At 41.3% G+C, this 15,173-nt stretch overlaps 1 protein-coding gene across 2 annotated transcripts in view; it reads left to right on the top strand.

Moving 5' to 3' along the window:
- plk4 (polo-like kinase 4 (Drosophila)) overlaps positions 1-15,173 on the top strand; it is a 50,472-nt gene that overhangs the window by 26,815 nt on the left and 8,484 nt on the right. For both annotated transcript variants that reach the window (XM_078201539.1, XM_078201127.1), the window contains exons 8-13: positions 4,775-4,879; positions 5,204-5,306; positions 11,926-12,075; positions 12,169-12,299; positions 13,235-13,329; positions 13,477-13,600. In XM_078201539.1, the coding sequence (XP_078057665.1) occupies positions 4,775-4,879; positions 5,204-5,306; positions 11,926-12,075; positions 12,169-12,299; positions 13,235-13,329; positions 13,477-13,600 (708 nt within the window). The remainder of the gene's footprint in view (positions 1-4,774; positions 4,880-5,203; positions 5,307-11,925; positions 12,076-12,168; positions 12,300-13,234; positions 13,330-13,476; positions 13,601-15,173) is intronic.

Raw genomic sequence — 15,173 nt, 5'->3', positions numbered from 1 at the left:
ATAGTTTGAGGCAGTTAGAGACAGGAAGATGGAATGCTATGAAGGCATTTGAGCATCAGTTTTGGAATTTTAAATTTGAACTGTTGGACATTTTTATAGCATCTTTCAGAATTATAAGAACATAAGAAATGGGAGCAGGAGTAGGCCATCTAGCCCCTCGAACCTGCCCCGCCATTCGATAAGATCATGGCTGATCTGAAGTGGATCAGTTCCACTTACCCGCCTGATCCCCATAACCACTAATTCCCTTACCGATCAGGAATCCATCTATCTGTGATTTAAACATATTCAACGAGGTAGCCTCCACCACTTCAGTGGGCAGAGAATTCCAGAGATTCACCACCCTCTGAGAGAAGAAGTTCCTCCTCAACTCTGTCCTAAACTGACCCCCCTTTATTTTGAGGCTGTGCCCTCTAGTTCTGGCTTCCTTTCTAAGTGGAAAGAATCTCTCCACCTCTACCCTATCCAGCCCCTTCATTATCTTATAGGTCTCTATAAGATCCCCCCTCAGCCTTCTAAATTCCAACGAGTACAAACTCAATCTGCTCAGTCTCTCCTCATAATCAACACCCCTCATCTCTGGTATCAACCTGGTGAACCTTCTCTGCACTCCCTCCAAGGCCAATATATCCTTCCGCAAATAAGGGGACCAATATTGCACACAGTATTCCAGCTGCGGCCTCACCAATGCCCTGTACAGATGCAGCAAGACATCTCTGCTTTTATATTCTATCCCCCTTGCGATATAGGCCAACATCCCATTTGCCTTCTTGATCACCTGTTGCACCTGCAGACTGGGTTTTTGCGTCTCATGCACAAGGACCCCCAGGTCCCTTTGCACAGTAGCATGTTGTAATTTTTTTCCATTTAGATAATAATCCAATTTGCTATTATTTCTTCCAAAGTGAATAACCTCGCATTTGTCAACGTTATACTCCATCTGCCAGATCCTCGCCCACTCACTCAGCCTGTCCAAATCTCTCTGCAGACCTTCTACGCCCTCCACACGATTCACTTTTCCACTTATCTTTGTGTCGTCTGCAAACTTTGTTACCCTACACTCAGTCCCCTCCTCCAGATCGTCTATATAAATGGTAAATAGTTGAGGCCCCAGTACTGATCCCTGCGGCACGCCACTAGTTACCATCTGCCAACCAGAAAAGCACCCATTTATTCCAAATCTCTAATCTCCCAGTGTGTTTTGCACTTTATAGGCTGTATGCAGAAAAGTCCTACAAAAGCAATGCGAGAATGCTTTGGTGATATTCATTGAGAGATGAATATTGGCTTGGACACCAAAAATAGCTCCCCATCTCTTCAAAATAGTACCATGGGATCTTTTGATTATACCTGAGAGGGCAAGCAGGGCCTTAGATTAACTTTGCAATAGAAAGATGCTGCCTTTGACTATACAGCATTGTGTCAGTACTACACTGGAGTGTCAGTATAAATTTCTGTGCCCATGTCTCTGGAGTAGGGCTTGGACCCACCGCCTCGGAGGAGAGTGCATGATGTATGACTACTGAGCCAATGCTGATACTGTGTTTAAACACTAGGTATTGAGGGAACCAGAAGCTAATGTATGTTAGCAAGGAGAGGAATAATTGACAAGCGGGACTTAGCGCAGGATAATGTAAAGGCAGCAGAGATTTGGATGAGTTGAAGCTTATGCACTCGCAAGAAAGGGAAATCAGCCAGGACAGTATTAAAGTTTTGGAGTAATAAAGACATGGATAAGCATTTTAGCAGATGTGAGTAAGATCATAGCTTCAGAAGAAAAGCTTGTGTAAGACACCAAGATCACAAACGGGTTTGTTTGATCTGCATCAGTAGCTAAGGAAGAAACCAGAATCTTTGCCATACAAACCTTGTAGCCTGGGTCTTCTCAAAGTTTAATGGGAGGAAATTGCAGCTTATTGATGACGGCGAACCTGATGAGTATTGGAGGGTTGAGAGAGATGAAGAAGTAGAGCTGAGTTCCATCAATCAAGAAGTGAAAGCTGACATCTGTGGGTGGTCCCCAGGGGAAGCTTGGAGGATAAATATGAGGGGCACATCTATGGACGCGGGTAACCTTACAGGGTGGGAAGTGAACTGATCACTGGAGATTTTCTGGGTATGCTTAATTAGGTAAGAGCAAAATAAGTGAAGGCAATCCCAGTGAGCTGGACAGTGGAGGCAATCCCTGTCCATTACCACTCTCCTCCCTCCACCTGGCTGAACTCATTCTATCAGTTAACAATTTCTCCTTTAATTCGTCTCACTTCCTGCAAATGGAAAGTGTGGCCATGGGTATTTGCATGGGCCCCATTTATGCCTGTCTTTTTGTGGGTTACATAGAACATTTCCTGTTCCAATCCTAATCGGGCCTTCACCCACAACTCTCTTTCTATTATATTGATGACTGTATTGGTGCCACTTCATGCTCTTCTCTGGATCTGGAAAAAAATTGTAATTTCTTTTCCTTCCAATTTCCACCCCTCTCTTACCTTCACATGGTCCGCCTCTGGCACCTCTTTTCCCTCTGTATCCATTTCTGGTGATAAACTGATCACCAATATTCATTACAAGCCCATCGACCCATGTAGCTACCTCAGCTACAGCTCCTGACATCCTGCTTCCCGTAAGGACTGTGCCCCATGGTTGACAGGGTACTCCAACCAGATTTGATTCACATTCTTTTGCCTCCATCCAAAAGCCATGGTAGGGTCCCCCTTGTCCTCACTTCCCATCCCACCAGTGCCGTATCATCTTCTGCCACTTCCTCCAATTCCAGCATGATGCCACCATGAAACCGATTTTCCCCATATCCCATCAGCATTCTGCAGGGACCGCTTCCTCCATGGCACCCTGGTCCACTCCTCCAACACCTCATTGCTTTCCCATGGTACCTTCCCTTGTATTTGCAGAAGGTGCAGCACCTGCTCCTTTAACTCCTCCTTCCTCACCATTCATGGCCCCAAACCCTCCTTACTGGTGAAGTAACATTTCATTTGTACTTCAGTTTGGTCTACTGTATTCTTTGCTCCCAATGCGGTCTCCTTAGCACTGGGGAGACTAAATGCAGATTGGGTGACTGCTGAACACCTGCAAGCATGACCTCAACCTTCCTGTTTCTTGTCATTTCAACTCAGCATCTTCCTCTCATGCCCACATGTCTGTCCTTGCCCTGCTGCAATGCTCCAGTGAAGCCCAATGCAGTCTGGAGGAGCAGCACCTCACTTTCTGATTAGGCACATTACAGTCCTCATAGTTCAAGAGCCTTATACTCTGACCTTTCTCTTCCATTGTGACTTTTTTATATCCCAAATATTTTTTGTCCCAACACAAACCTCCCCACCGCTAACTGGACCATCTGTCACCCATTGTTAAATTTTGCTTTCATTGAGAATTAACCTTTATTTTCTCATTAGCACATTCTGATATTTTATGTCTATGCAACTGCTAGCACCTTTTCCTCCCATTAACACTTCCTCTGTCTCGTGACCTATACATCATGATTGCAATCTCTCCAAACTTCCACCAATCACTGACCTTCTCTGCTTCAGCTGCTACACCCACTCTTAAACAGTATGTAATCTATCACATTCCTCCTCCTCTTAGCTCTGAAGAAGAGTCATATGGATTCGAAATGTTTGCTCTATTTTCTCTCTCCACATGTTTGCCAGACCTGCTGAGTTTTTCCATCAGTTTCTGTTTTTGTTTCAGATTCCAGCAAAATGTAGATCAAAAATTGTATCATGACTGTGTTGAAGTCTATAGCAAGGTTAGAGATGTAAAGCAGTTTAGTCAGAAAGGATGTCATTTGTATGTATGTTTCAGACATTTTATATTATGGCATGGGCAGAAACCTGCTTGGTGAGATTCAGACATGAGTTACAAGCAAGTACACATTTGGTAGGTAAAAACATGTTTAGGAGTTTTGAAGAGGACAGGGAGGTTGGTGATGTGGTTTTGATTTCTGAAGGCGTAAAAGTTGAGCAGGGTTTTTCAAGAGGGACAACAACTGGTTTTGAAAATGAATGAGGGGGGAAACCTTCCCAGTTAACTTGAATAGGGGCAGAGAAGAAAGTTGGGTGGTCATCACTTTCATGAGAATGAGGGTAAGGGCATATGAGGTGGTGAAAGATCTTTGGTTTTGAGGCCATGGATACCTAAAGTAAGCAGTCAGCTATTTGTAAGTAGTCAGCTATTTGTAAGTAATGTTAGGATAATTTATTACGAACTGAGAGGACTATTATCAGAAGTGAGGGGCTACAGCTATCTGGAAAGATTCAACAGATCAGAGCTTTTTACTCTGCAGTGATCTCCTGGAGAACTTTATAAATGGGCTGGACAAGGCTGGGATGAGGAGCATGTTGTAAACTTGTTGGGAAATCCAAAACTGGGGGTCATAAATACAATGTAGTACTACTAAATCTACTATGGAAATAAGGAGATAATTCTTCATTTAATGCAAGGTTAGAATGTGAAGCATCCACTACAGGAAGTGGTTGAGTCAAATAGTTTTGATGCTGTCAAAATGAAACAAAATTAGTACATGAGAATAAGGAAGATATGCTTAATAAGTGGAAATTGGATAGGTAAAATGGGAAGAGACTTGCCTCTGTTCATTTGATTTTGTTGAATTGATTATTGATTATTTTAAAAAGACATATAAACACCTGCACAGGCCAATTGGTCTGAATGTCTTGTTCCTGTACAATAGATTATTCTATCTTTGAATACCTCAATTTTTGACGTACAGCTATACATAATTAAACTTGTTGTTCAGGTGAGTATTCTCGACTCAGAAGAAGTATGTATGGAACTTCTGAAAGGGAGTGGAACTCAAGAGCGTGTGAAAGAAGTACTTCGAATATCTTCTGATGGAAGCACGGTAGGTTATTTAAGAAATGTTGATAATTTGATTCAGTGACTTGGATTATCTATATGTGGGTATAGGAGGATTTCTTCTAAACACATGAGTTGTTTTGATAATTCTGCCAATAGTTTATAGTTTCTATGTGTCATATTCTAATACATTCCAGTAACTATATTCAAGTTGGTTTAATCTAGAGGAAAGATATTTTGTACATTGTTTTATCAATGATATCTCGATTTCACTCCAGGTTTCATTGATGTACAGCTAATGCTATGACACATTTCATTAGATGTTGCCAACAAAATCAGTGTTTCATGTGTTTGATATTACTCTCTACAGGTCCATATATATCACCCAAATGAGGGAAGAGGCTTCCCACTGGATGACAGACCTCCATCTCCACCAGAGGATGTATTTGTTTACAATTTTGACAACTTGCCAGGTATCCATTATTAATAGGCAATGTTGAAGCTGAGGTTTTCTTGCATTTTCACATATTTTTAAAATTATAGAAGGCCAGGTTATGTAGCTTTGATAGCAAGAAATTATTTACAGCATAATTTAATTGAGTATTTTTATCATGTTGGTGTAGATTATGTATAAATAGCACACATTCCAGTTATCCAATAAACAGACTTGTTAAATATGCCTGGCTAGTGCTGTCATAGTCCAAATTAATGTGTTTCCTTTTAAAATTATTGATTTTCATGATCAATCTTAAAAGGAAGGATAAATAAGAATGTAACAATTTAGTGCTTTATTTTGGTTTCTATTCTAGTCTCTCTAATTTATATTGGCAAAGTAACAAGTTTGAGAGTCAAGGTAGTGAAGAGAACTAAAATTTAGTGTTGTGTAAAGAGGAGGATTTAATTAATGATCTCATAGTTGAAGATCCTCTAGGGAAGAGTGATCACAGCATGATAGAACTCCAAATTCAGTTTGCTGGCGAGAAACTGGAGTCCCACACTAGTATTCTGGATTTAAACAAAGGAAATTATATAGGCATGAGGACAGATTTGGCCCCAGTGGACTGGGCAGGAAGACTACAAGGTAGGACAATTGATGAACAGTGGCAGATGTTTAAGGAGCTATCCAAGTCCTCACAACTAAAACATATTTAAGAGAGGAGGAAAGATGGTAAAAGGAGAGAAAGACTTCAATGGCGAAGCAAGGGAGTTAAGGAGAAAACGTAAAGACAAAAGCGAAGGCATGTTGTATTGCAAAGGCCAGTGGCACACTAGAAGATTGGGAAGCTTTTAAAGATCAGCAAAGGGTTGCTAAAGTAATAAAAACAACAAAGGTAAATTATGAAAGAAAACTAGTGCAAAATATAAAAACAGACAGCAAAAGCTTTTATAAGTATATAAAGAGGAAGAGAGTAGCTAAGGTAAATGTTGGTTCCCTGGAAGATGAGGCTGGGGAGTTAATAGTGAGGAATGCAAAAGTGGCTGAGGCACTAAATCAATATTTTGCCTCCGGTTTCACAGCAGAGGAAACAGTATTATCCCAATAGTGACAGAAATTACAGATGTTATAGAAAGGGAGGAACATAGAAATATCGTCATCATTGGGGGAAAGGAACTAAGAGGGCCTGATGGCCTACATCCTAGGATGCTCCAGTTTCCACCCATAGACCGAAAGACGTGCTGGATAGATGCATTGGCCCTGCTAAATTCTCCCTCAGTATACCTGAACAGGTGCCAGAGTGTGGCGACTAGGGAATTTTCACAGTAACTTCATTGCAGTGTTAATGTAAGCCTACTTGTGATACTAATAAAATAAACTTAAGGGTTGCGTTGGAAATGGTGGACCCATTGGTTACAATATTCCAAAATACCCTGGATATGGCAGTGGTTCCGGTGGATTGATATAATGCCCTTTTTCAAAAAAGGAGGGAGGCAACATGCAGGAAACCATAGTTCAATTAGTTAACATCTGCTGTTGGGAAATGGTTAAAATCCATTATAAAGGAAGTAATAACAGGACATTTAGAAGGTCAAAATGCAATCCATCAGAGTCAGCATGATTTTTTGAAGGTTAAATCATGTTTAACTAATTTGCTTGAGTTCTTCGAAGACTTAACAAGGTGGATAATGGGGATCGTGTAGATGTAGTATATCTGGACTTCCAGAAGGCATTTGATAAGGTGCCACACAAAATACTAATACGCAAGGTTAATTCACATAGGACTAGGGGTAATTTATTAGCTTGGATAGAGGATTGGCTAAGTAACAGAAAGCAGAGATTTGGGACAAATTGGTCTTTCTTGGGTTGGCAAGATGTAACTAGTGGGGTGCCACAGGGTTCGGTCCTTGGGCCCCAGCTAGTTGAAATCTATAATAATTTAGATGCAGGGATAGTAGGTGCCATAGCCACATTTGGAGATGACACTAAAATAGGTGGATAGTAAGTTGCAAAAATGAAATAAGAAATTTACAAATGGATATGGATAAGTGAATGGGGCAAAATGTGACAAATGGAGTTTAACGTGGATAAGTGTGAGGTTATCCATTTTGATAGGAAAAATGCAAGGCAAAGTATTATCTAAATGGACAGAAACTTTGTAGTGCTTCGGCACAGAGGGATCTGGGTGTTCTTGTGCATGAATCACAAAAAACTAGTATGCAGATGCAGCAGGTAATAAGGAAGGCAAATGAAATCTTGGCATTTATTGCTAAAGGAACAGAATATAAAAGTAGTGAAGTGTTGCTCCTCCTGTACAAAGCATTAGTAAGACTGTACTTGGGAGATTGTGTACAGTTTTGGTCCCCTTGAGAGATCTAGTTTCACTGGAGCAGTTCAGAGGAGATTCAATAGATTGATTCCAGAGATGAGGGGTTTGACTTGCGAAGAGAGATTGGGCAGTTTAGGCTTTTACTCCCTGGAGTTTAGAAAAATGAGAGGAAATCTAATTGAGGTATACAAGATGGTAAGGGGAATTGACAAAGTAAATGTGGAGAGGATGTTTCCTCTTGTAGGGCAATTTAGAACAAGCAGTCATAGTTTTAGGATTAGGGATAGCAGATTTAAAACAAATGAGGAGAAATTACTTCTTTCAAAGGTCGTGAGTGTGTGGAATTCACCACCCCAGAATGTGGTGGATGCTGGGATTTTGAGTAAATTTAAGGAAGTGGTGGACAAATTTTTAGCTAGTAAGGGTTTGAAGGGCTAAGGTGAGCAGGCAGGAAAGTTGAGATGAGATCAGCCATGATCATATTAAATGGCAGATCAGGCCCGAGGGGCTAAATTACCACCTCCTGCTCCCAGTTCTTATGATACCTTTGAAAGGAGCAGAATTTGTTTTCATCCATTTTAAAATCCAGTCATTGAAGTGAGGTAGAATCATAGAAACCCTACAGTGCAGAAGGAGGCCATTCGGCCCATCGAGTCTGCACCGACCACAATCCCACCCAGGCCCTACCCGCTAATCCCTTTTTTTTTACCCGCTAATTTACCCGCTAATCCCTCTAACCTACGCATCCCAGGACTCTAAGGGGCAATTTTTAACCTGGCCAATCACCTAACCCGCACATCTTTGGACTGTGGGAGGAAACCGGAGCACCCGGAGGAAACCCACGCAGACACGAGGAGAATGTGCAAACTCCACACAGACAGTGACCCGAGCCGGGAATCGAACCCGGGACCCTGGAACTGTGAAGCAGCAGTGCTAAGCACTGTGCTACCGTGCCGCCCAAAGGTAGTGATTAGGAAGGAGTAATATCAGAAATACACACTTGAACTGATCAAGTTTTTGATCATTTGGAAGCCAGTCTTTCAATGCATGATTGATTGATTTTTAAGCTTAGATTACTATAGGAAATTTACTAGAGAGTCTTAAATTAGGTGGGGGGTGATTCTCCCTGCAGCAGCACAGTGGGCCAGGAGACCTAAGTGGTGGCCGTGTAGTGGGCTTCCCGCTGAGCAACATGGCCTCCGCATGTCTCCAGCCGCCAGATTTCCAGCCAGAAATCGGCACGGACGTGATTAAAATATTTAAATTTGAATTTAAATCTGATTAGCGGGCCTGGGACTGAGGTCTCCAGGCCCGCTAGCCTCCCCCCCCCACTGCCAGGAGTGTTTCACCCCAGCGGGGTTTACAACAGCTCCCCACTAACGAGGAGCTGGCAGTCCAACCCTGCTGAAGTGAAGGGGCCATGGAGGGGGGGTCGGTGCTTGGCCAGCGATGCAGGATCTCGGGGCTGGCCAGTGATCGACCTGGTCAGCAATCAGGAGGCCAGCAGTGCGTGCTACTGCGCATGTGCCGATCTCGGTGCTAACAGATCAGCGCATGTGCAGTGGCCCGCTCAGCGCTATGCTGCCAGCCTCTCTAGCGGGAATAGGCCCCGTCTCCAGCTTTGATCGTGATTCACACTGGGGCAATCTGATGTACGGAGTGTGGGAGATTCATTTTGAAAGTCCAGCTGGGGAAAAAAGGCAGTGGGATTACTCCAGTTTTTACGCAAATTTGGCACTTGGAATTTTTTTTTTGGGCGAATTCCACCTTGGGTTTTGAGAATTGCCTGCCCCTGACCACCAGGGGGCTTTAATTGCCTCCAATTACCCCCACCCCCGCACCTCAGCAAGGCCATCGCATCTGGTCCCTGTTGGTGGGGTCATATGTGATTCTCGTCAGGGAGAACCTCAGCCGGTGAGTGACTCATTCAAATGATGTCATTAATATTTAAATCAGCCAATTTCACCCATCAGGGAGATGGAAAACCAGGCGCGAACCTAATTTTTCGCCTTCTGCCTGATTTTACCACCTCACTGAAACTCGGGTGGGATGAGGTCATAAGATTGCAGCGTTAGATTAATGTTTGTGTCACCTCACCAACGTGTGTTACAGTTATCTTCCACAGATGTTTTCCTTCCACCTCTGCACAAAATCCATTTTTGCATGCTCTTCTTTCTCACCTTGCAAGGGGTTGAGACTACATGACTCCAAGGAGAGGTGACAAGCTGCAAGGAGGCCTCTCCAGTAAGAGCCAAATTGATGGCCATTGATAATGCATGCCTACTTGGTCCACTGGCAATATCGCCTTGTTTCAGGAGGCTGCGTGTATTAGCAATGACGTTTGCTTACAGCTGTGCTTACTGAGGTTCTGGTGCTCGCACAACAAGACTGGATCCTCATCCTGAAGGCACCGAGGGGCTTTTCCTCCTCCAATCTGCATTAGTGTCCATCCCCTCTATCATATGGACCAGTCAGCACCTGAGGAGAAGGCAACTGCTGCTGGCATTGCTCCTGTTGTATCTCCTCAGAGCTTCAAAGCATTGCTGCATAAGCTGCTCCCATACTGCAAAGAAACGCAGGTCAAAATAAATGAAATCCAAAACGGGTGAAATAATTTCCAAGAAATTGGAAAACACCTGTCGAGCACTATTTTTACACTCTCCGAAGTGGTGTTAGCACCAGCCCCAAGACAGGACTACTTTGTAGTCTTTCTCAGCCTGAGTTTAACTGTACAAGAACTCCCCACTGATTTGATTTGCTTTATTATTGTCATATGTATTAACATACTGTGAAAAGTATTGTTTCTTGCGCGCTATACAGACAAAACATACCGTTCATAGAAAAGGAAACAAGAGAGTGCAGAATGTAGTGTTACAGTCATAGCTGGGTGTAGAGAAAGATCAACTTAATGCAAGGTAAGTCCATTCAAAAGTCTGACAGCAGCAGGGAAGAAGCTGTTGTTGAGTCAGTTGGTACGTGACCTCAGACTTTTTTTTTCCTGAAGGAAGAAGATGGAAGAGAGAATGTTCAGGGTGCGTGGGGTCCTTAATTATGCTGGCTGCTTTGCCGAGGCAGCGGGAAGTGTAGACAGAGTCAATGGATGGGACGCTGGTTTGCATGATGGATTGGGCTACATTCACGACCTTTTGTAGTTCCTTGTGGTCTTGGGCAGAGCAGGAGCCACACCAAGCTGTGATACAACCAGAAAGAATGCTTTCTATGGTGCATCTGTAAAAGTTGGTGAGAGTCATAGCTGACATGCCAAATTTCCTTAGTCTTCTGAGAAAGTAGAGGCGTTGGTGGGCTTTCTTAACTATAGTGTCAGCATGGGGGGGGGACTAGGACAGGTTGTTGGTGATCTGGACACCTCAAAACTTGAAGCTCTCCACCCTTTCTACTTCGTCCCCATTGATGTAGACAGGGGCATGTTCTCCTTTACGCTCCCTGAAGTCGATGACAATCTCCTTTGTTCTGTTATTAAGGGAGAGATTATTGTTGCCACACCAGTTCACCAGATTCTCTATCTCATTCCTGTACTCTGTCTCATCATTGTTTGAGATCCGACCCACTACGGTGGTGTCGTCAGCAAACGTGAAAATCTAATTGGAGGGGAGTTTGGCTGCACAGTCATAGGTGTACAAGGAGTATAGTAGCGGGCTGGGAACACAGCCTTGTGGGGCACCGGTGTTGAGGATTATCGTGGAGGAAGTGTTGTTGCCTATCCTTGTTGATTGTGGTCTGAGTCAGGATCCAGTCGCAGAGGGAGGTGCCGAGGCCCAGCCCATGGAGTTTGGAGATGAATTTCTTGGGAATAATAGTGTTGAAGGCTGAGCTATAGTCAATAAAAAGAAGTCAGACATAGGTGTCCTTGTTATCTACGCACTGGCCAAGTTAACCCTGATGAGTTCTACACCGAATATTGGGTTAAATCATGAGTAAATGTAAATTTGGTTATTTTAATTATTTATCCAATTGCTCAATAGGGTATTCCTGTTCACCTGAAACCCCAGCAATGGGGTGGGATCATGTTTCCAACCTGATGCCAAATTTCAGCACTTTAACCCCTTGCATGAACTTGCCTCCCCTTAGCAATTAAAATTCTGCCTATTAACTCTGTTTTGCTCCACAGATATTCCTGACTTGCTGAATGTTTACAGCATTTTCTGTTTTAGATTTGTAGCATCTGCGGGTGTTTGGCTTTTATTTTGGATGTGCTCTTCTATAAAGCGAGTGTATTGAGTTTGGTTTAAAAAAAAACTAGCAGGTAGAATAATTGGCCTTGTGTTTCATTTATATCTTACCATTACTGTTACAAATTTGGTTTCAGAAAAATACTGGAAGAAATATCAATATGCATCTAAGTTTGTTCATTTGGTGAGATCCAAAACCCCGAAGATTACACTATACACGAAATATGCCAAATGCATGCTGATGGAGAATAATCCACAAGCTGATGTTGAAGTCTGCTTTTACGATGGTGAGTCTGAAGTGCTTAAATATGGTGCACAATAAGCTGCTGACACTATTAGCATGTGAATTTTTTTTTACTACTTTGATAACTTGTTAACAGGGGCCAAGATTAATAAGACATCAGAATTTCTTCGAATCATAGAGAAGTCTGGGAAATCTCACACTCTCAAAGGAGCAAAAATGAATGGACCAAGTGAAGAAGTAAATTCTTATGTGGAACATGCACACGAGGTAAAAAAGTTATTTCTGATGTGGCCATTCTTTTTTCCTGCTGTTATTAAATATCCTCTATTTGTGTAATGCATGAAATATGCATAATCGTTTTTTTTTAAACGTTTGCATGGCATTCTTGCAGTTGACCTGATGTAATTCAGATAAATTCTGACCTAGCTGGGATATTTGTAATTGGGGCTATCCATATGATGCATTTTGTGACCTGTAATTGCCCCTCCTGATTTGGTCTAAATGAATCAAAGCTTTGATTACAGTTTGAGATTTTTGGAAAAGCAATTTCAATACAGATAAGCATTAGAAAATGCAAGGTAACAATTGAACTGCATCCCAATACAAATTAATATATAAATATATGTTTCATACATAAATTGTAGTTGTTACCATAAACTACATAAGCAATGTGCTATAGGGTAAAAATTGTAGTGTTGAAAATTAACTTAGCCCTAAATTAGTAGGATTAAATGCTGCTCAAGTCCAAAAAGTTTATTTTCAACAGCTTGTGGGTAGAGATAGAAGCCAAAGCCTATACATAATGGAACAATGATAATTATAAAAATCCCTTGTCAACAAAACTAATCTACCAATTGGGAATCATTCTTTTTTTAATAATGAGACCTGTCACTTTCGGTATCTGCTCCTTTCCTCTGTGTACTCTTGAGATCCCTTAATTGATTTCTTGTGGGAGCCGACGTTTTGACAGTCAATTCAGAAACACTGACCCTGGGGAAAGAAAAACACTCCACGGGGTTCCAATTTCTTAACGTGCAATATAATAAGTATTGTTGAGAAAATTACTTGGAGATGTAAAGGAGGAATTTTTCGATTGAATTTGGAAAATAAGTTTGACAAGTATGAAAGAGTAACACAATTGTACTTCAGAATTGAAATATAAATAACTCTCAATCCTAAATAGCTATTTGTATCTAATATAGGCTCATCAGACTTGTCTTGATCTGGAATCTATTATTGCTGTACAAGAAGAAAGGATGGAAAGGCAGATGTCATTTTTTCCAATAATCATTGGAAGGTAAAACATTGATTTATGAATTGTGTATAATTTTGAAAAAAAGTGCAAAGAATGCAACAGTACAATTGACAATCAAACAGAACTGTTTAAATGGTCACTATTTGAATGGTTCATTGCCTGACAATTCTATATTTTTTCTAATGGTAGACGGCCGTCCAACATAGATCCAATGCAGTCCCCAACTCCTTTAGTGGACCCAAAATCTGCATCAGTGGAGCAACCACTAATTCAACATATCTCTTCCAACCAGGCTGCAGACAGTAGTCCCTCTGTAAGTAACCAATCTATATATTTTATACATCAAGCAAAATTTCATATGACCAACATTTTTCCATATAATTGCAACAAGGAATAAGATTTCAGAATTAGGCTTTTTTGGATGTTTTTGATATTATTACTTCAGTGACATCAATTTGTTTTCCATTAATCCAAGTCTTAATAGGATAACATTAAAATAAAATGGTTCACACCTGATTTCAAGTAGTAAATGCAGTGCTTTAGATCATTTACTATATATGAAAGCCTGCCAAAATGCATTTAAAGCATTTTTTTCCTGAGATGCAGCATAGATTATGTTCTGTTTTGCCTGAATCATGCACCTTAAACTCTTCAGAATAAATACATCATTCTGTGTAAGTTGCATTCAGAAAGAGCTTATATAAGTCACTTGCTGATAGATCGGTTAGCTTGGTACACACACGCAAGACATGGGTAATCTTTTTCAAAAGACAAATCTCCCTTTTGTTGGAGTCGGGTTGAGTTTCAGAAAGCAGCATCTACTATGCTTCAGGCCAATGTCAAGACTTGTGTTCCATTGTGATTTTTAAATTCTGTATAGACTTGCTCCATGCCCTTTGTTGTGATATGTACTAATAGAATATGCCGTCTTGGTAGTCAATACCTGTACATCTGTCAATATTAAAGAGTTAGTGTGGTGAGTTTTTTGAATTTATGGGTGTTTTTTGAATTTACTGCAATCATGTAGTTTACTGGTTTACCTCTTCTCTCCATTTCCCCAAGCAGGATTTCTCTTTATTCGCAGTTTTCTTTCTTTATGATGATTTTTTTCTGGCATGAAATTGAAGCAGGACTGTTTAATAGAAATTGCAGATTAACCACAAGTGTGGCACCGACAACACAATTTTAGCCATATAAATGCTAATTTGAGTAACAAATGCCTTTTTAGGTAAAAGTACTTGTGCATATTTACTCAACAGATATGTGACATTCAATGCTAAACCACGCTTTCTTTTCTCTATTGCCAAAGTTTGGAAATCTGGCCTGAATTTATCATATTCAGCCCCTCATAGTGCAGCTTCTAGGTCTTTGACCGTCAGTTGAGTGATACTTTGATTCATTTGAGTGCCTGCGCATGAGACAGTTATTCATCTAGAGTGCATTTAGATACGGTTTATTCTTTGGTATAACTTGCCCATTTGAAGCTGCTTGTTTTTTTTTTGTTGGGCTTGCTTCCTTCTATCATGGAGTGATTATTGTTGAGCTTGCCATAACAATCATTATTGCTGAAGTCTAGTGATTTCACTTGTGCAAGATGCCATTTTAGTAGATAATTCATTAGCAGCAACCAAGGCAGTATAGCACAGAGAATGGTCAAAGAGCCTAGGCATTCTCCAGATGTTGTCTCACCATTTTGCCAACAAATGTATAAAACGGTTGAAGTATACGTGGATATGCAGTGTGAATAAGTATTGAGATAATTTGTCGAACGAAAGTGTCTATTACTCACCTTGCCACTAATTACATTTTTTGCTCAGTGAAAAAAAATGAAGGCCAGAATCGAAATTGGGTGCCTGGCACTGTGCCTGTCACTGTGCCTCTTTTTC

Source organism: Mustelus asterias, chromosome 1 (genome assembly GCF_964213995.1).
Source record: "Mustelus asterias chromosome 1, sMusAst1.hap1.1, whole genome shotgun sequence".
NCBI classification, from domain to species: Eukaryota; Metazoa; Chordata; class Chondrichthyes; order Carcharhiniformes; family Triakidae; genus Mustelus; species Mustelus asterias.
The sequence above is the reverse complement of the archived record's forward strand: the minus strand, read 5'-3'. Positions and strand labels throughout refer to the sequence as shown.